General features: G+C 43.2%; 2 protein-coding genes and 1 long non-coding RNA gene across 12 annotated transcripts; 2 read left to right on the top strand and 1 right to left on the bottom strand.

Annotated features, from left to right (window-relative positions):
• Window positions 1-297: 297 nt before the first annotated feature.
• On the top strand, window positions 298-9,984 carry LOC108101490 (PDZ domain-containing protein GIPC3). 6 transcript variants are annotated; one of them, XM_017205847.1, is made up of 2 exons: window positions 298-317; window positions 8,463-9,984. In XM_017205847.1, the coding sequence occupies exon 2, from the start codon at window positions 8,572-8,574 to the stop codon at window positions 9,592-9,594; it is 1,023 nt and encodes a 340-aa protein (XP_017061336.1). In that variant the 5' UTR covers window positions 298-317; window positions 8,463-8,571; the 3' UTR covers window positions 9,595-9,984. The 6 variants fall into 6 exon arrangements, with proteins under 6 accessions (XP_017061336.1, XP_017061331.1, XP_017061332.1 ...); XM_017205842.1 differs by lacking the exon at window positions 298-317 and adding an exon at window positions 676-778; XM_017205843.1 differs by lacking the exon at window positions 298-317 and adding an exon at window positions 7,366-7,492.
• On the top strand, window positions 669-20,458 carry LOC108101485 (phosphatidate phosphatase LPIN1). Of its 5 annotated transcripts, none has more exons than XM_043208113.1 (12): window positions 669-778; window positions 13,645-14,079; window positions 14,643-14,851; window positions 14,917-15,054; window positions 15,129-16,298; window positions 16,358-16,457; window positions 16,600-16,728; window positions 16,828-17,023; window positions 17,087-17,298; window positions 17,441-17,941; window positions 18,357-18,460; window positions 19,731-20,458. In XM_043208113.1, exons 2-12 carry the CDS (start codon window positions 13,900-13,902, stop codon window positions 19,924-19,926), a joined length of 3,135 nt encoding a protein of 1,044 aa, XP_043064048.1. In that variant the 5' UTR covers window positions 669-778; window positions 13,645-13,899; the 3' UTR covers window positions 19,927-20,458. The 5 variants fall into 5 exon arrangements, with proteins under 5 accessions (XP_043064048.1, XP_017061322.1, XP_017061326.1 ...); XM_017205833.1 differs by lacking the exon at window positions 19,731-20,458 and adding an exon at window positions 18,802-19,388; XM_017205834.1 differs by lacking the exons at window positions 669-778; window positions 19,731-20,458 and adding exons at window positions 10,924-11,132; window positions 18,802-19,388.
• Window positions 13,092-13,733, bottom strand: LOC108101496. Its single transcript, XR_001772091.2, has 2 exons — window positions 13,619-13,733; window positions 13,092-13,420 (listed from the first exon to the last, which is right to left on the bottom strand). It is a non-coding gene; the product is annotated as an uncharacterized LOC108101496 (long non-coding RNA).
• Window positions 20,459-20,558: the final 100 nt, after the last annotated feature.

Genomic DNA, 20,558 nt, shown 5'->3' with positions numbered 1-20,558 from the left:
TTCAAAAAGCAGTTAATATTTAGCCTAATATAAGTATACTTAGGTAAATCGATTTCATCACAGATTTTGAACACCTCTTTTTATACTCATCATAATCATTCCAAAAATTTAAAGCAGCCAAATGGGGGCTAACTAAATTTTACGGTGTCCTGCATTAAAATTATTCGATAAGCTTAGACGTAAAATATCGATGTTTTACCACCTTCAAAGCATAGGGTGGTCACACTGGCGCTCAGCTGGTGCAGTTGTTGTTTTTCCATTTCTCCAGCGCGAGGTCCGAAAATTTTTGAGCGCTGCGCAGCGATAATTTTCCGGGGGTTAGTCAAATAACGCGACTAGTTTAGTTAGCCAATTGTGCGGCGACGACTTGGCCCAAATTCAATTTCGACGCCCAGACGCTAATCGTTAAAATCACAAACAAAAATTAAAAAGCTGATAAAAAGCAAGAGAACCCTGGAAAGTGGTTAATGTGTGTGTATTTGGCGAGCAGTGGCGGAGCACTGAAAAAACCAGTTAGCTGGCAGTGAAAGAGATTCAATAACGTGTTGGAGCAAAAAAAGAAGAACAAATTGTTTCGAGTGTGCGAGGCGACGACAACAACTGGTCCGGTACGAAAAAAAACGTCCGCTTTCCTCGCTAATTAGCGGTGCTTTCCTCGGACGACCCACCATCCAAAGTCAACTGGAAATCGGCAAACCTAAAATCGCGCTATATCCATTAACCACAAATTGATATTGTATGCAAGTGCATCATCAGCATCGTAATCAAATTCAAGCAGGTGCGTACTGTTCGCAACTTTCGATATTATATTCGTCTGATCGGGTCTTTCGTCTCTTTCTCCCTATCTCTCTTTGGTGCGTGGTGTCTACTATACAACACATATCATTATCTGTCGGTTATTGTTACCACTTTATGCGGTGGAGCATCTTTGGCATTCAATTCAGTCGGTTCCCCATTCATTTGCCTAACACACATATTTTTGAACTCACAAACAAATAAAGTGAAAGGTGGCACGCGTTTTCTTTTGTATTGTTTTTGCCTCGGCAGCAAGGAAAGCGAAATCGTTCTTAGTCATCCTGATTTTTAGGGTGTCGAAGGGGAGGAAAAGAGGATATATAATAGACATTTACCGCCTGGCAAAAGAAAATATTAACTTGAATAAATAATTTTACAATCCTGATCTAAATTTCAAAAGAAGAAGAAAAGATGTTTTCCCTGCCAAAATGCAAAGTAAAATTAATAGAAACCAAAAGATTATTTAGAAAATGATCATCAAAGTGTTACCAATTAAAACCAAACCGTTATTACTTATCTGTGTCTTCAACGGTGAAATCAAGAAATACAATTTCAACCGGCAAGATAAATCGCTGTTGACCCAAGATTATATCGATTTTTGCAGCTGTTGCTGCTGCATCCAGCCATTAGTTTCTAACCACGACAAGTGTTTCGGCACCACACCCACTTATGTCAGAGGGAAAAGCCTAAGCGGAAATGATTTCATACTCCGAAACCCACCCCGAAAATAAAAACACATAATGTTGAAAGCCGCGTTTCCATGCTTTATGGCCATTGCCTGCCCCAAGTCGCTTTTCCTCGTTTTTCGCTTTTAAGTTGAGGTTAGGTCTTAAAATCCGTCTGGTTTTTCGGGGTGCCGGCTTCTTTGCGTCGTCGCAAAACTATGCTTGATTTCAGGGGATGTAAATACCATGCTTTTCATTTTCGTTGAAATTTCACGGCCAAATTGATTTTTCCATAATCATTACAAAATGCTTCGCAGAAATGGCGATAATAAAAGCGCCTTTTCATTTTCGCAGCCATCACGCACGTCGAGATAATTATTACCGCTCTTTGCCGTTTTCCCTCTTACAAAACAAAAGTACTGCGTTAATGCGAGCAGCACGTGTGCCTACGTCTACGCATTGAGTTTTCCATTTTTCAGTTTTTATCTTTCCCTCTTAAAATTCTCAGATTGCGCCCCGAAAGAAAGGGGAAAACAAAAGACGCAACCATGACCAAAGAAATTCAAAACTTGAGCAATTTGTAGGCGAATTAAGGTGTTAACTAACCGTGAAGTTGGTCAGTGGGAAACTCAGCGACTATGCTTTGGCTTAAAGTTTGTTCAGAGAAAAAAACCATATCCAAAATGATTTCAATAAACTTATTAATTCCAATATTAAAAATGTTTGCAATTGACTTAATCCAGAGATTTATTTACAGTATATTTGTATATTTTCTCGGTGTAGTTTCGGCAGACGAACTCGGAAATTGTTTGATCGATTCGATTCCTTTCGTCTGCTTCCGTTCCATGGCTATCGGCTGGTGGCTTTTGTTCAGCCATTCGCCACTTGCTAACAGTTGTTTTCGTACGTGAGCAGCGCTCAGAAGCGCAGATACTCGCTGTCAGATACTCGGATACTTTTCTCCATGGATGCGATGCATTGTTGTCCAATCCACGCTCTCCGTTCTCCGCTTTTCAGCTCTCCAAGCGGAAGCAACTCCATTTATGTAAATTGCTTGCGTGACATTTGAATGCGGCCGGGCGCTTTATGAAAAGCTGGAGCGGAAGGGGTAGAGCGGGACGAGGAACGTCAAAGAATCGGCTCCATTGTTGGACCCGCAGATCTCGAAGCCAGGGTTGCCAGCCCATTTATCCGCAACGCTTCGTCATGCCAACAGTCGCCAATCAGTTTAACTGTGCTTTTTATGGCCGCACTTTGCGCTTTTTATGCGCACTTATAGGCGCACATGTGCAATATCATTGCACTAACGTTTTTCCAATCAGTATGGGATGATATACTTGGAATTAGCGTGAATGAATCTGCATGTTTTCTATCTTCGTGATGTACTTATTCTCTGCTTTAATTATTGCCATTTCCTATGTATTTACATGTTTTTTAACAAGAGATATGGCATAGGAAAACTAACTACACTAGATTTGCATCTGGAAAATGGAAATTGTAATCAGAACTTAAAAGGAAATAAACAACCTGATCAACACTTTCTAGCAATAAGTGTTTTGTTTTTTTCTTACTAGCACTCAGGTTTACCTAAAACACCGTAAAAAAATTAGTTATTAATAACCTTTACTAATAGCTTTCAACAACTGCTTTGGCACTTCCCGTTTTCGTTTTCCCGAACTTCGGTTCCGATTTCATTTGCATCAGATTACCATTTTCAGAGAAATGTTACCAAAAAGATTAAAAGATTCATATTTGGGTTTATTTTGTCGGGCTGGCTAAGCTTGGCCCAAAACAAACTTTGCCACGGGTTTTCGGCTTTAATTCGTTTGCTTAATTTGCTGTTTCGTGCTCGCGGTTCAGCGAGGTGAAACGGTTAAATGTTTGAAAACTGCCCCAGAGTTTTCCTTTCGCCATGTGTACTCGTATATGGCTCTGCATGTGTTCATTGTTATTTCGGTTTGCCGCCCCTCCGGTGTGTGTGCATTATGCTAACTAGACCCTAATGTCGGTGCCCCGGTGTTTTGAGTGCTCCACATTAGTGTATCGTATAATATGCTCCATAAAGGGCCTTTCGATATATTTTTTAGCCAGGGCTGCATTTCCACGTACTTCGGGTTCATTGCTCTGGATCGCCCAAACATAGAGCAACGACTTTATGTTGGGACCCTTGCGGGTATAAAAACGAGCCAACGGGCGACCATAGAAAATGGAAAATGTCAGCAAATTATGAATAATGCAGTGAAAAATACAGGAACCACAAAAAAACGTGATCAGAAAATGCCACAGAAAACAGTGCATAAATAATATGTGTAACCGGGATGGGCGAAATGACATTTAAGGTTTTAACATCGCCCACAAACCATCTGAATCATCAGCAGAAATAAATACATATGTACGTACTCCGCGCTCTCAAATTGATATTTGTTTTTACCAAGTACTTTTCAACTGCAAATTGATACTTGTATTTGCACATCGGTAACTGGAAGCTAACCGCCCGGTTTCATTATTTATTTATGCATTAGCATCGCTACACAGAAACCAAAATGCTTAATCTAATGTTTTAAAAACTAAAAACAAATAAGCGTGTTACGAAATATAGGGGATGCCACGAAGATTTTAAATGTTAAAACTAAACAAAAAACGAAAACAATCCAAACAGCTCCTATCTTCGCAAGTGCTTTCTTCTACCTGTTACTTGCTTTTCAATAAAAATCAAATTCTTTGTCCAATAATAAAATTTAAAATTTTGATAAAATATTTTTGGTTTGATATTAGGAAATGATTTGCAAAGCTGATATCGTTATATTTTACTGTGTAGCGTTTTCTTCGTTTCCATTATTTATGGCAGCTCAATTTTCTGCTTGTCTCCGTGCCTTTGCCCACAAAATGTTGACTTTTCGAATTAAGTTTCACCGTTAGCAAAGATCAGGCAGGCGGATTCTCCCCTTTCGGCAGCGTTACCGGCGATTTTCGCATTCAGTCGAAAAAATTGACCTAGTCAACGAAATACAAGATACTTGATCTCCACTTTTTGCTCTTTGGGAGAGTAAAACATGTTTTCTAAACTTTTGTTGAGCTTTAAAAAAGCTTTTAAACTCTCTTTTCAAAGAGAAGATTCTCTTAATTCTATCGATCTTGTTTTTAAAGAGATCTCTTTGCACCTTTTGTTTTTGGCATTGACTATTTGTGGTTTTGTTGATACTATAAGCATTTGAAAAAACTATACTCAACCTTTGGGTCCCCAAGGTTTCCTAGCAATTGAAAACTAAACTTTTGGGGATAAAATCCGAGCTCATGTATACAAAGCACAATTAAAGCAAACGATGTGTAATGTACAATTGCCTACTAAAGCAATGAATTAATGTATTTTAATCAAAGTTCAGCTTAAGTTGAGGGCCACCGAAAACCTTATTCCTCGATTTCTGATGAAATATGTTAAGTACGTACTAGATATATTTTTGTTTACAAATTACGTAAAGAAACAATGAAATGGGTGTTTGATAGAGCAATAAGTAACAAACAAAGTGCTTATTATAAACTTAAACAGAAAATGTAATACCCTTAGCTTGTGCGGTTTTTATCGGTTTTTTGTTATCAGTATGGTTTGTGGTTTACATTTTGGTTACATTGTGGTTAACATTACATTTATTATAACAATAATTTTTTGTTTAAAAGCAATTATTAAAATTATTTATAAAATTTAGCAGGCTACCTTTAACTGATAAACCAAACTCACAAAGTGCTTGACTATTTGGTATGCTATTCAATGGCAATCTTCTAATATGTAGGGTTTAATCTAGAAATTTATAATCGAGTTCGTATATATAGGTCCACAAGAAGATATAATGTGTGTATTAAACAATCAAGTCCCAAGTGCAAAAAAAAAAAAGTAATTTAGAACAACATCACTTTCGTTTATTCGACAAAATGAAAAAAGATTTGATGTGCTGTATATCTACGCGAGCATAAAATTACCCCTGGTGAGGGTATAAAAAACTTGGCCACCCAATGTAGTGTCGCTATCCAATTCCCCACGAGCGTGTCAATCGTGAAATGGGGTGCGTGTGTATTTGGGCACGTTTTAAATGTCCATATGACTTTGTTTTTCTGTAATGAAAAACAAGTCATTAATTAGACACAGCGATTATCAACAGAGTTGAAAGCACATCGACTTCAAAAACTTACTAATTCTTCGCTCACATGTCGGAGTGCTTTTTCAGTTGGTATAACACCTGTATATCTATTCCCGATCCATTGGAGTAAACAATCGCACGTATTGTTGTTTACAGTTTGCTATACCAAGCAATAGTCGTTGTTATTTTTAAGTGCACTTTTTTCTGTAATTTGACACAAGCCATGTGCAATTGTCGTTGCGGCCTGTTGTTGTTTACGGCAAATTAAAGCTCTTTTACATATCCATCCCACAATATTCTACTGAACGTCGAGCCCACCAATTGCGACCAATCGCAGGCAAGTAAACAAGATGTGGGCAACTCAGAAAAACACCATCAGCCGGCTACGCGGAAGCGAATTTGTTTACGTCTTATCCAAGCGGCAATTAAAGATCGGGAAAACAGCGTGGGCAGCTAATATCGCAGATTTATTTTTGCTCTATAGAGAATTTGTTAACCAAAGCAGTTCAGTTTTGTCCTAGTTCATACTTTGTTATATAAAAGCTCTATATCGGTTCCTTACCTCTATTTAATAAGTTTTGGAATTCTGTAATCTTTAGTTTTTTCCAACACAGAAATGTACAAATGTTAGTTTATAAATTTGACTGTTCTATAAGAAATTTATTGTTCTAGATGATGACAAAACAAATTAACCTAGAACCACTTAAAAAGAGTGTTGTCACATTTCAACAGAAATAATGAGTACTTAGAGCTTTTAAAACTCGTTTAACGTAACTATTTCTAGGCATTAAAAAAAAAAAACCTAAGAAAGACGTTTTACATATAACAGCTGAACTTTAATTGCCGTTTCTTTGTTTTTAAAATTGTATAAGGGGGAAAAAATGTGGCTAATAGTTATTGTTTTAATGCATACGATTGTCACTCCTCGCAATCTTAGTTTTTGCCTCAATAATCTGCATGTTTGAAAAACGCGAGTTGATTGAACGAAGAAATAGCTGAAATGTCAGCACTGCCCTCCAGCTAATGACCCTGGTGGCACACAATAACTTTCGGGCTGGTTTATACACATATTTCTTTCGGCCAGCCAGTTGTAGCTAAGGCAGACGTTTTTTTCGGCTGGCAAGATCATCGCTCGCACCGGTTTTTAGCATTTTTCGAAGGGGGCCTGCCCTCTCAGCCGGCTTCCGCCTTTGGGGGCATATGAAGTGATATGCTCCACCTCAACTGCGTAGTTCGCTAGCCGGTGCCATATAGTATCTGCCGATGTATGTCAATCTACATATATGTATGGCCGCACGTACATATATATCTGTATCAGCATATGAACGAGTATTCTTTGGCTGTTAAGGCGCGAGCAGTTCACGCGCTCTCAACTATTTCGACCTTGATGGGACTATGGGCACTATCTATCCACTAGCTGTTGTTTTGCTTGTTATGACACTCTGAATATATTACATTGTAGAAGCCGCTGGCACATGCACGTGTATATGGGAACGGAGATACTTATGTATGTATGAATGAAGGGGCTCGTCTCATTTTGTTTTCTCAATTGGGATGTGTGTAACATGCTTTTCATTAAAGCTTCGAAAACCAGTTATCTCTCGTGCACTCAGTAAAAAGCCTTTTGGAGGTGATGGATCTCGAGCTTAAGATCTAAATTTAATGCATTATATTTTATGTTGTTGTTGTTTGGAAAATAAATTTTATAAGATGGGAAATACATGATGACTACTTTCTTTAAATAAATCAAATCAAATAAAAAAAACTGGATTTGTAAGGTAATATGTCAGCTATAGAATCTAGGCGGGCGTGTGATTTTTGTTGTCTCGGAGCCTATTTGTTAAAAAATAGTTAATCAAAATTTTAGTGTGTAGATGCAGTGCATCAGATCTACGATAGGTACGAATTCAAGCACTCTGCCAGCGACATTTTCCCCATGTACGTACAATTAGCGAAGATGGGGAGGTTCATGAACTGCACTTTTTCCCCAACGGAAGTGCAGACATGTGCAGAGGGATAGGGAGGAGAAATAACTGCCATCAAGTGGCCACTTTCGACCGATGTTTCAGTTCATATTGACGGACTGCTCCGGGCGGACGTTGAAACTGTGCGATAAACCCTCGGTTCCACCCGTATCGTTTGCCGAGGCTCTTATCTTCCGGAGTTGTCTTATCGGGCATTCAGTGAATCTTATCGCCAGCAGCAGAAAGTAGGGGAAAAAGTAGTGGGAAGCAGCCAGTTCAGTGTGACAAAATTTCGTTGGAATTCAATGTGTTTTTCCGCAGCTCGTCGCCGTTATGCTGCTTTAAAGGGGTAATAATTCATGAATTGATTACCAAGTTGACCAAAAAGTAATTAGTTAGAGTGCCTATGTTTTATAAGACCCAAGTTAAGAACTGTTTACAAAGTACTAGAGCTTCGACACGTGCCTAACCTCAAATGGCAAAAATATCCGATTAGTGCGGTACTAGTGTTAAAAACAAAGAACGGTGATAAGGTGTAATCAAGGAACGCGAGATCGCACTTCAATCCTCATCTGCTTAGACCGATTTCTGATTCATCGTTCTGTAGAACTGGCCTTGGTATTTCCACTTCCCGTTTGCAATTTACGACCGATTTGTACCGACAAACCGATTAGATAAAACTGTAGCCTGGTTGTGGGTTGTACTTTCCAGTGTTAACTCGGTGCTCACACACACACACAAACACAAACACTCAGACACATCCCAAAACTAATCGCCACTAACTCACCCAGCTATGACTAAGTCTAAGTTACATCAACTGCCACAAAAACTTACTAAACGCAACGCCTAACAACGAGTGTAATCGCCTAATCGCAAGAGCATCCCCATTTCTTCTACGCACACAGATCAGGATCAAGAGCAAGGTAACTGGGCAAAGGAAGAATCCAGCACTACATGTCCCACAACTAGAGGACAGTCTCCCATCCAAGGATTAATTAAGGTCTCTCTCCCAACATGCCGCTCTTCACGCGAAAATCGCCCAAACAGGGAAACACTGCGGACAGCGGCAACCAGTTCGGCAGTCGGTCCTCCATGAACTCGGGATCCTCGCAGGGTAGCCACATCAGCAATAACAACAACAACAACAACAGCATTCAGGAGAAATCGAAGCCACCTCTGGTATTCCACTGCCAACTGGCCCACGGCAGTCCCACCGGCTTGATTCACGACTTCTCCAGCGTGCGAGAGCTGTACCAGAAGATCGCCGAGTGCTTCGACATATCCGAGAAGGACATCCTCTTCTGCACCCTCAACTCGCACAAGGTGGACATGACGCGCCTGCTCGGCGGTCAGATCGGCCTGGACGACTTCATCTTTGCCCACCGCAAGGGTCGACCCAAGGAGATCGAGATTGTGAAGTCGCAGGACGCCCTGGGACTCACGATCACCGACAACGGAGCGGGCTACGCGTTCATCAAGCGGATCAAGGAGGACTCCATCATCGATCGCATCGAGCACATCTGCGTGGGCGATCACATCGAGAAGCTGAATGGCCAGAACATGGTGGGCAAGCGGCACTACGAGGTGGCGCGAATGCTCAAGGACATCGCCACCGGCGAGACCTTCACCCTGCGCTTAGTGGAGCCGGTGCGGAGCGGCTTCCAGGGCATCGGGCCGCGCAGCCAGTCGCGGGCGTCGGGGAGCGGATCTGCCGGCGGACGGAACTACGGGAGCGGCAAGGAGACGCTGCGGTTCAAGGCCAACGGCAATGCCCAGATCGAGCCGCAGTTCGATGAGGCTACAGTGGCCGGGATCGAGGCCATCAACAACCTGCTGGAGTCCTTCATGGGCATCAACGACACGGAGCTGGCGTCGCAAATCTGGGATTTGGGCGACCACAAGTCCAACTCGATGGACTTCGCCGAGGCCATTGACAACTCGGACCTGGAGTCGTTCGGTTTCACCGACGACTTCATCATCGAACTCTGGGGTGCCATAACGGATGCCCGGCGCAAGTCCACGACCAGTCCCAAGTAACCGAGGTCCCATGCCAGAGTTCCGGTCGCATTTCACTTTGCCTGCTTATATTGGGGTCCAATAAATCCATTGAAACGAGGAGTTGTTCTTAGTAATTGCTATTATCTACTATCTGAATATGTTTTGTTTTAGAGCCTAGTTATATTTACCATATATCATGCTACAACCCCATATGCAAACATATGTCGTCTGCCTTTGCCAATTATTTAGTTATTTGTATTCTTCACAGTAACCTATTTATTATATATATATACGTTCAGTTGGACAGGAGGAAGTGACGAGGCATCCATACTATATACTTTTGGTACAATTTGTTCGATGTACATACGTATAATTATACTTCTTTAGTTTTATCATTAAACGCAAATACATTTAAATTATTTAAACGTGGCTCTCTATTATTTGTTTTTATTTTGGTTACTATTGTTATTATTTGATTTGGTAAGTTTGTTTATTTGCTTAGGTCTTACGGTTGATTCACAAATACGAACTACTAGTTTGTCGTAGGCGTCGTTATCTTTTGTTGGCACCCATCAGCATTTCGTTTGGCATTCGGAAAATATTCCACAGACCCAAGTGTGACGAATTGTTTGGCTGTTTTTCTTTTAGCGTTTTATTGTTTTCCCACCATTAGCTTATATACTAGCAGTCGAGCATATTTTTACCATGGCTCATTTGGGGACTCATTCTTAAAGATGCTTCCTGTACCGAAAGAACCATCTAGTTGGCTAGAAAGCATTTCCATGACGTATTTCTTTAGATCACACCATCACAGTATGACGCTGTTTCTGGCGCTCCAGACTCGGATCAGATCATACAAATACCATTATATTGTTAATTACAAGTATAAAGCTTTCGATGGCGCATAAACAGCTGCTGTTTGGCGCGCGAGCAGCTGATAAGCACAGTTATTAAGATTCGCTAAAAGAGAGGCAGAGAAAAGTGAATGGTGTGCGAAGCAGATTAACAGCTGTGATCAAATGAATAGTCTCTACACTATGAGAATTCTTTAATAGAGTTATTCAACAAATATTCACAAGTAATTGACCTTATAGACTATTGATCATAGATAATACTTACACTTTTTCCTAAAAAATTTAAAATGATTAACAAAAATTTGTTTCTTTTATTCGATGCTGTTGTATTGACCATAGCTGTTTGCACATAGATATGCCATGGCAACAAAAGTTACATGACTTTCCGGTTTTACAGGTTTGTTGCAAAGCTTTCGCTCTCTCCTTCTCTCTCTCTCTCTTTCTGTCTACGCTCTCCGACTCGCTCACTCACTCACACTCGGGCACCTGCCTTATTCGATTAGTCCCACCGCTCCAACAGTCAGTCTTCGCAGAGACCCCGAACCGAGCAACAAGTGAACGGAAGAATCCGAACAGTGAAGAATCAGAAAGACCTAAGAAACAGACAAGAACTGTTTAAAAACATTGTGAAAATACACGGGAAGCAGAGTGATTCGCCATAGTTTCGCTAGTGTTTTCAAGGGCATCAATTTATACAGCTGTGCTGCAAATTTTGTGCCAGAGGTAGTGAATCTTATATACCGAAATCCAACGAATTTTATTGAAAATTTCCGTTATACTAGAGATCGGTCGAGAACGTACGCCTGCAGACGTATTCTTGGCAAGAACTTTGGTTAGACTTTGTTCCCGTGTTTGTTTGTTTGTTCGCCGCTTTTTTTTTCATTTCACTCGCATTCCCCGGTTCCCTGGACTTTGATCGTGACTCAACACAAACCAGCAAACAGCCGCAGACCCAGACCCATTAAAATGCATTTTATAACTAAACTCGTCGCGAAATTGAGTCAATCTGCTTAGATTAAATTTTCGAATTGGTGCGGGAACAAAGTTGGCGTGATACCTTTTTGTGCACAGACAAAAATCAAGGTTCAATTTAAGCTGGTTAGATGAGTGATCTAAATGTAATATTCAACTGGATCTTTAATTCAAACTTCTGTTTGAAACCCTTATTGTATGTGCAGTCTTATCTTTCGAGTCACGGAGTTTTTGTTTGTGTGGAAACCCGAGTTCCCTTTGTGTCTTTGTCTGGATAAACACATGTACATGTGTATGTATGTATATCTCCCAAAGTTGGCCCCATTCTGGCTTTCTTTGTTACTAACTGTTGTTACTCTAGTTACCATCGGCTGATTTCCATGTGTTTCATCGAATGTTGTTTTGCTACCCGCTTTTCGCTCCACGTTGGCTCCGCAGATTCGCAGGTGAAAGTGAAGCGGGAAACAACGCGTGACAGATGGCGTGATTGTCGGCTGTGCGAGTGCTAAGCTGCGTGCAGTTGTAGGACTCTCGATAAGGTCCACCCCATTTCCAATACGTACAAAAAAGTGTACAATAGTTGGGGAGTTCGGTGCTGTCTTAACATCAGCAATAGTTTTTGCTCCCACCCACTTTCTACTACCAAAAAAACTTTTTATTTAAACCCACCCCCTTCAAAAATAACAAACATTTCATAGACATTAAAAATTCTCCACACTCAAACGAGATAAGAAAGTTCTTGATAAAAAAAAATTTTTACTACATTTACTATAAATATACAAACAATTTTTATTATTTTATGAATATTAATAAAATAAACGTTGTTGAGTTGATTTCAATCAAAATAATCAAATAATAAATGTTTGTAAGATAAATTCGAAGACGAAACAGTATCTTTTAAATAGTTGCTTCTGAAATCTAAGATTTCGACAAAAATAGAAATCTACATTTTATTGGTTTATTCGGATCACTTAAGGCCTATCTGGCAAATTCTTTTGAATTCCCAGCCAGGGCAAGTTTAATAATCTCTCTAGATTGTGAAGTGCCGATATCGACGACCGTTGGCACGGCTTCCAAACGCCAAAAATCTAGCAGTTATTGCTTGTAGAATTCGCTTAATTATTGTGCAATGTTGGACATTGAACTCTAGGCTAGTTATTAACGAACCTGTTCGTCTGTATTCCAAGCTGTAAAGCCCGCGTTCCACTCAATATCGCGTGATGTCTTTCGGTGGCCATGATTAATTCATACTGGCTGCATGCGAATGTGTTTGTCTTTGGTGGGGATATTTACTCAGTGTTTTATCACTCGCGAACAGTAAAACACGCCACTGGCATCGGTAACCGTCGCTGATAAGCGGCATTCGACTGGGTTTATCGCCCCAATTCATTGGTGACACTCGTAAATAGTTTTATCCCAGATAAGGAGTCGAATGTACCTTTAGCCGTGCCGATGGTCCGTATAATTTTATTTACCCTGCCTTTTCAAGTTTAATCTTTGCCTTGAACTTGTCGTAAATAAACTTAACCGCTCGCAGGGGAAATAAATGAGTTACAATTGATTTTTGCACAATTACTTTCAACATTGGCTAGAACAATGATATAATTCTTTTTGTCATTATTTGTGAAAAATAGTTTGCAAGTCAACAAAAGTGTTTATGATTGGGTAAAACTTAGAATTAGACATTTCCAAAGATACTTAATTGATATATTGAGTTTGTTGCTTTGAACAATACAATTTTTTTTATTTTTTTGGTACGCTATAATTTTTTTACCTTATACAGTTCAATTTTTTTCCTTAGTTAATTGCTATAGCTGCGACACCAAGTGTAGAATATATTATAGATTTCTGCTTTGTTTATAATTTTCATCTTGCGCTTGTATTTTCAACGTCACGTCCGCCGTTTGGCAACATCTCATCGAAAACTTACACATTCAGCCGGAGTGACGTTGGTGTTGCTGCGGGGATGGGGATGTTGCCGGTGGTCAGCAACACATTGCTCCGTGGCTTTGTCTCTTGTCATTACCCACTCACCTTGACTTTGAGCACCCAAAGAGAGAAAGAGAGAAAGACGAAAAGGTTAAAAATAAAATTCAGCTGCATTATTGGGGCTTCCAAGCACAGGATGCCGCCAGCTGATGCAATTCGTCTATTTTCCACAAACTTTTCAGCTGGCCGTTGCCAAGCCAAGAAATAAATGTCGGATAAATGGTATATGGCCTATACAAATTACTCACGACCGTTTCCCCTTTGCCATTTGCAGTTGCCGTATCTCAGAGGCGGGTCCAAAGTATCGTCGAGAACGTTGTAGAACCGATTCCTTCGTCAATAAGCGGCGCATTTGAACGCCTGCCAATAAACATGGCTGCCGTATAACCACACACGGCGAACGCAACCACACAAAGTCGGGGCTTTGCGATTAGACAAGCAGATTTCGGGGAGTCCAAGGAGACAGAGTCCCCAGCAGTAAGGAATCCCATTTTCCTTTTCCCGGAAAACCAACGCAGGCAAACCAAAGATGAACAGCTTGGCGCGCGTCTTCAGCAATTTCCGTGACTTCTACAACGAGATTAATGCGGCCACCCTCACGGGAGCCATCGATGTGATCGTGGTGGAGCAGCCGGATGGCGAGTTCCAGTGCTCACCCTTCCACGTCCGCTTCGGCAAGCTCGGAGTGCTCAGGAGTCGCGAGAAGGTGGTAAGTGGAGTCGCTAGTCTCTAAAAATAGTACCCAGAATTTTCAATAACACCCAGAATTTTCAATAACACCCAGAATTTACAATTTGAATATATAAAGAAATATCAAAGTAGAAAAGTGTGGTGAAATGTTTATTTGAATACCTCTTTTTGTATGTATATTTGTACAAGAAACCAATTTTAAAACTAAGTAGATAACTTTTCTTTTAGTCTTTTTCATAAAACATTATATCTAAGGATGCACCGATCTTGTAAAACAAGAAACTGCGTAGAGTACTTATCATTCTTATATACAAATATGCAATCGAAATGAATAAACACATTATGACATATTATATTTATATACAATCCAATGTCGCTGACACCAACTCATAACGTTGCGATTTAACAAGTAGATATTCATTTGTTCCGAGGTATATAATATATAATACTAAATAATGCAGAAATAAAACAGCAGTTCGGGTAGCAATTCCGGAAGGAAATGGAATTTCTCTTCAAGAGAAATTAAATTTTAATAAGCGTTCGTGGGTAACATCAACCAAGTAACATTTGCTTTTTATTCAGGTGGACATTGAGATCAATGGCGCCCCCGTGGACATACAGATGAAGCTGGGCGACTCCGGCGAGGCCTTCTTCGTGGAGGAGTACCTGGAGGATGAGGACGAGGACCTGCCGGCCAACCTGGCCACCTCGCCCATTCCCAACAGCTTCCTGCAGTCGCGGGACAAGGCCAACGATACCATGGAGGACATCAGTGGAGTGGCGATCGACAAGTAAGTTGCACAACCTTGTTGTTTCAAAAAGCCGTACTCATCCTGTCACTTGCGAAATCATTTAGAAACGCTAGCGAGGATCTGCTCCTGCCATTGCCTATTCCGCGACGCAACTCCATTGACTTCTCCAAGGAGGAGCCCAAGGAAGCCGCCGTCGAGGGCGGCAAGTTCGAGAACCAGGACTCGGACTACACGCAGCGCAGGTACACAATGCCTTTCCGCACTCATTGCAATCGAGTCTAGAGCCTCTATAACGATATCACTATGCCACAAACAGATACACGGACAACACGCTGGAGCGTCGCAATCTGAACCAGAAGCTCAAGGAGTTCACCACCCAGAAGATTCGCCAGGAGTGGGCCGAGCACGTGGAGCTCTTCCAGGGCGAGAAGAAGTCGACGGAGTCGGAAATGGAGAGCCAGAGCAAAACGTCCAACGAGACGGAGACGGAGAAGGAGGCGCAGAAGTTGGAGGATGAGAATGAGAAGGAGAAGGAGAAGGACAAAGAGGAGAAGCAGCCCAAGCGGGATGTCACACTCACTCCGCTGACCACCGGCGAAGCCACCAAGGAGGTGTCCAAGAACAAGACCAAGAAGCGTCGCAAGAAGTCCCAGATGAAGAAGAATGTCCAGCGGAAGACCTCATCGAGCAGTTCGGTCGGCAGTGCCGCCGGTGGGGACTTGCCCTCGGCGGAGACTGCTTCCTTGGGGGTGACCAACATCGATGAGGGTGACGCCCCCGTGTCCAGTGCCACCGCCACCGTCAACAACAACAACAACAACCACTCTTCGTCGAATGACGAGCAGCCGTCGGCTCCCCTGGTCACCGCCCGAACGGGCGAGGATAGCCCACTGAGCGAGGTGCCCCACACGCCGACGAGCAACGCGCGCCTGGACTTGGAGATCCACTTCTTCAGCGACACGGAGATCGCCACTCCAGTGGGCGGCGGAGCAGGTGGATCGGCTCGGGCCGCCGGCGGGCGTCCATCCACGCCCATCCAGAGCGACAGCGAGCTGGAGACGACGATGCGGGACAAGCGCCATGTGCGGGATCCCGAGCCGGCCGCCTCGTGGAAGTGGGGCGAGCTGCCCACGCCGGAGCAGGCCAAAACGGAGGCCATGAGCGCCGCCCAAGTGCAGCAGAGCGAGCACCAGTCGATGCTGAGCAACATGTTCAGCTTCATGAAGCGGGCCAATCGGCTGCGCAAGGAGAAGGGCGTCGGCGAGGTGGGGGACATCTACCTGTCCGATCTGGACGCCGGCAGCATGGATCCCGAAATGGCCGCTCTCTACTTCCCCACGCCCAAGTCCAAGGAGACCTTGCTGCCCGAAGAGGACGGCGAGAGTGGCAACGGCACCAGTCTGCCCCATTCGCCCAGCTCGCTGGAGGAGGGTCAGAAGAGTCTCGACTCGGACTTTGACGAGACCAAACAGCAGCGGGACAACAGGTGGGTTTCCTACGAGATTAAACTTTAGTGCCTCATTTACAACATCGTCATTGGCTTAGGTACTTGGACTTTGTGTCCATGTCGATGTGCGGGATGTCGGAGCAGGGAACCCCGCCGTCGGACGAGGAGTTCGACCGCCACCTGGTCAACTATCCAGACGTAAGTACGCCCCGAACGGCCCAGCGCTTTGTTCTGTGTGTGTGTTCGAGTCCCATGCACTTCACTGCGCCCCCACGCACTGCATCCCGCCTTGTTAACCAGTCTCTTCCCATGCCACGCCCTCATTCGCACCTGCGCACAGGTGTGCAAAAACCCGAGCATTTTCTCATCGCCTAATCTAGTCGTACGGCTGAATGGCAAATACTACACCTGGATGGCTGCATGTCCCATTGTCATGACAATGATCACCTTCCAGAAGCCACTAACCCATGTAAGTTGGCCCCAGAGCCAAGCCTTTTGTGTAGAGCCACGCCCCGTTTGCATTCCCATCTAAATCTATTGTATCCCGAATTCCCTCCCCCGCCATCAGGATGCCATCGAGCAGCTGATGTCGCAGACTGTGGAGGGCAAGATCCTGTCTGCCGATGAGAAGCAGGAGGCTGCCGCCCAGGCTGACAATGCGGGACAGACCAAGCGCTATTGGTGGAGCTGGCGGCGATCACAGTACGCTGCGCCCAACCAAGTGGAACCCGGTCGGGACCTGCCCATGGGCAAGGATGAGAAAGGTAAATTGAGAGGAGAACTAACACGTTCGAAGCCAATCTCTATCTGGTTAATGTCCACTTCAGATGGCGATCAGGCCGCGGTGGGCACGCAAACATCAAGGCCCAATTCCCCGGACATCAGTGATCCCACGCTGAGCAAGAGCGACTCAATGGTGAATGCAGAGAACACCTCGGCGCTGGTGGACAATCTGGAGGAGCTGACCATGGCCTCCAACAAGAGCGACGAGCCCAAGGAGCGCTACAAGAAGTCCCTGCGACTCAGCTCGGCGTCCATCGTAAGTCCTAAAACCCTTTAAGTTACTCCACAGTATAATTATTATTATTAATTATTATCTCAACATTATAATTATTTTTATCGAACCTCTTATTTCTAAACATTAATTGATCGACAAAATATTCATCCTCTGTTTTCTCCAGAAAAAACTAAACCTCAAGGAGGGCATGAACGAGATCGAGTTCAGCGTGACGACCGCGTACCAGGGAACGACGCGCTGCAAGTGCTACTTGTTCCGCTGGAAGCACAACGACAAGGTGGTCATCTCGGACATTGATGGCACCATCACCAAGTCGGACGTGCTGGGCCACATCCTGCCGATGGTGGGCAAGGATTGGGCGCAACTCGGGGTCGCGCAGCTCTTCTCGAAGATCGAGCAGAACGGCTACAAGCTGCTCTACCTGTCAGCCCGTGCCATCGGCCAGAGTAGGGTGACACGCGAGTACCTCCGGTCGATCCGGCAGGGCAACGTGATGCTTCCGGACGGACCCCTCCTGCTAAATCCCACGTCCCTCATCTCCGCCTTCCACCGAGAGGTGATCGAGAAGAAGCCGGAGCAGTTCAAGATCGCCTGTCTGTCCGACATCCGGGATCTCTTCCCCGACAAGGAGCCCTTCTACGCCGGCTACGGCAATCGCATCAATGTAAGTCCTGCAATATCATGAGTACTAGCCCTATAAAACTAATAAATGGGGAGAGTTGAACGAAAAATAAGCATTGTTGGGAGAGAAACAAAATTTAACTACCTGTCAAGATACGAAAATATATTTGCATTGCTCTTTTTTCGCGAGGTTCTAAGTACTAAATTCAATTTCCTTTCTTTTTCCCATATGTCCCTTCAACAAAGGCATATTGGAGATAAGCTGATTTCTTTAATTTGTTTACGAAAACCTTTGCTTACCGATACGAAACTTGTATTATAATGTCATACATTGAAAAACAGTATATCCATTGAAAAAAGGCAAAATAAGGGTCATAAATATTTCTCTCCTTTAACGTGTTGCTAACAAAGTGACCTTAGAACATTTCTTATATTCTTATATTATTAATCCTCTCCAGGACGTGTGGGCCTACCGAGCCGTGGGCATTCCCATCATGCGCATCTTCACGATCAACACGAAGGGCGAGCTGAAGCACGAACTGACCCAAACATTCCAGTCCTCGTAAGTAGAAGCCCCAGTCTAGAGTTACATAGCTGTATCCGCACATGTAAATGGTTCCGGTGTTGCTCATTACTGAACTCATGCCACATCCGATAACGTTGACTAATTCGCAAAACAAACCAAACCAAACCAAACAAACGCTAATTGGCCCAAGTCGAATTAACTTCATTACGTAACGCTAGGTGTTTTCAAGCTGTTTGAGTGTACTCCCTATCTGTGTAGTATTTATCCATTGTACTACCCCAAAACGCACCCCAATCAGTCAATCAATCAATCAATCGATCGATCGAAAAGCCAACTCCAACTCCAATTCAAGCATTTTGGTTGTCAAATTTACACAGTGGCTACATCAATCAGTCGCTAGAAGTCGACGAGTACTTTCCCCTGCTAACCAACCAGGAGGGCTTCGATTACCGGACGGACGTCTTCGACGACGACGAGTCGGAGGTTGAGTTGCAGTTCAGCGACGACTACGACGTGGACGTGGAGCTGGCTACAAGTGAGGAGAGCAGCGGGGATGAGGACGATGACGAGGCCCTCTACAACGATGATTTTGCCAACGATGATGACACGCAGTCCGGCGACGAGCAGGCCGCCGTTGTGGATCTCATAATGAGAGTCCGTCGCGTCTCCACCAAAAACGAGCTCATCCTGGCCCCAGGCCGCAAATTATTCCTATAGAGCTCCAAACCTATTCCCAGCCGAAGGTTGTGCAGCTAGCAAATTGTGATAAGTTTTCTAAAAGAGTTAGGAGTGTCCTATATATAATATCGTACCTATATGTCTGTGCCTGATGTGCCAGGTCCGGAAGCTCCAAGTTCGCCGGCCAGTTAAGTTTCGAAAGTATTCTGCTCGCAGCAGCTTTTTATGTCTAGTTTTAAGGATGACAACTATGTGACAACAAAATATACCTATATATTCGCTGTGATGGTGATCTTTTATTTGCGACCTTTATCGCTGATGTGGCATGAGTTCTGAGCTAGATCCGGTAGTTTGTGTAGTTAGAAAAAGTTAGAGTATTGTAAACGATCTTATCTAAGCCGAAAACTCTTATTTTAGTTACCCTAAGCACAGGCTGTCTATAGTTTGTTTCACTGTACTTAAAAAAAAGTCAGCATATCCCGAGGCGCCTTTCCTGGTTCCTAAAGTACAAGTACTTCCGTTGCATACCCTCGGGCTGCTCGTGACTTCAAAAGATCATAGCCTAGCCATAGGCTTTAGCCACTTTTGCTTAATGTGCTCCAATCAAATCCGATTTGTTGTCTTCCAGATACTGCAGCATGACGTACATTGTTGACCAACTGTTCCCGCCAGTGAAACACGACGAAGCCTCCGCCGAGTTCTCCAACTTCAACTACTGGCGCGACCCAATCCCCGACCTGGAGATCCCCGAGCTGGAAACGGCACTGGTGCCGCCGAGCAGCAAGGTGGACTTGACCACTCTGCGACCCATTCCCGAGAAGTGAACTGGTTCCTTACTATAACCATATTTATACGGATATGCAACATGCAATATAAGCAGATAGCGCTTTTCAATTTGTTTGCTTGGCTTCAAATCCTCTAGATGTGCTTACCAAAAATGAAATGATATCTACGTACATATAACTTCAAATAAGCTTAGCCAGGATTCACGATTGCCTTGGTTTTATAGTTCATTTATCATCTGCCTTTATTACCTTTCGATCGTTTCTATATAGTTAAATGGGGTGGACATAAGTTGTATACTAAATTGAGTTATTATTATTATTATTACAATAGTTAGTTCCTTTGAGACTCCCGCAGGTTCTTAGAAGATGCGTATTCCAAACAGCGTATGGGAGTTGTGATTTTCGATTTCATTATTTTTCGTATGTGATCATTTAAATTTAGTTCATTGTGATGAGGTTTTATTTGGAGTTTTTATGAAAACTGTGCTTAGACCTACCTACCATATGTATACTTAACTGATAGTGTTTCAATAAAAATAAATGCTTCAGATTCAAAGAAAGCCAAAAGAAACCATCTCTGTTTGCGACTGGAGGACAGACAGGTTGTCTGGCTGCAGACATCTGATATTTGGTTTTACTTGGCCTGCCACTCAATTCCCATGGAACCACTC

Source organism: Drosophila ficusphila, unplaced genomic scaffold, assembly GCF_018152265.1.
Source record: "Drosophila ficusphila isolate 14025-0441.05 unplaced genomic scaffold, ASM1815226v1 contig_414, whole genome shotgun sequence".
NCBI lineage: Eukaryota > Metazoa > Arthropoda > Insecta > Diptera > Drosophilidae > Drosophila > Drosophila ficusphila.
The sequence above is the reverse complement of the archived record's forward strand: the minus strand, read 5'-3'. Positions and strand labels throughout refer to the sequence as shown.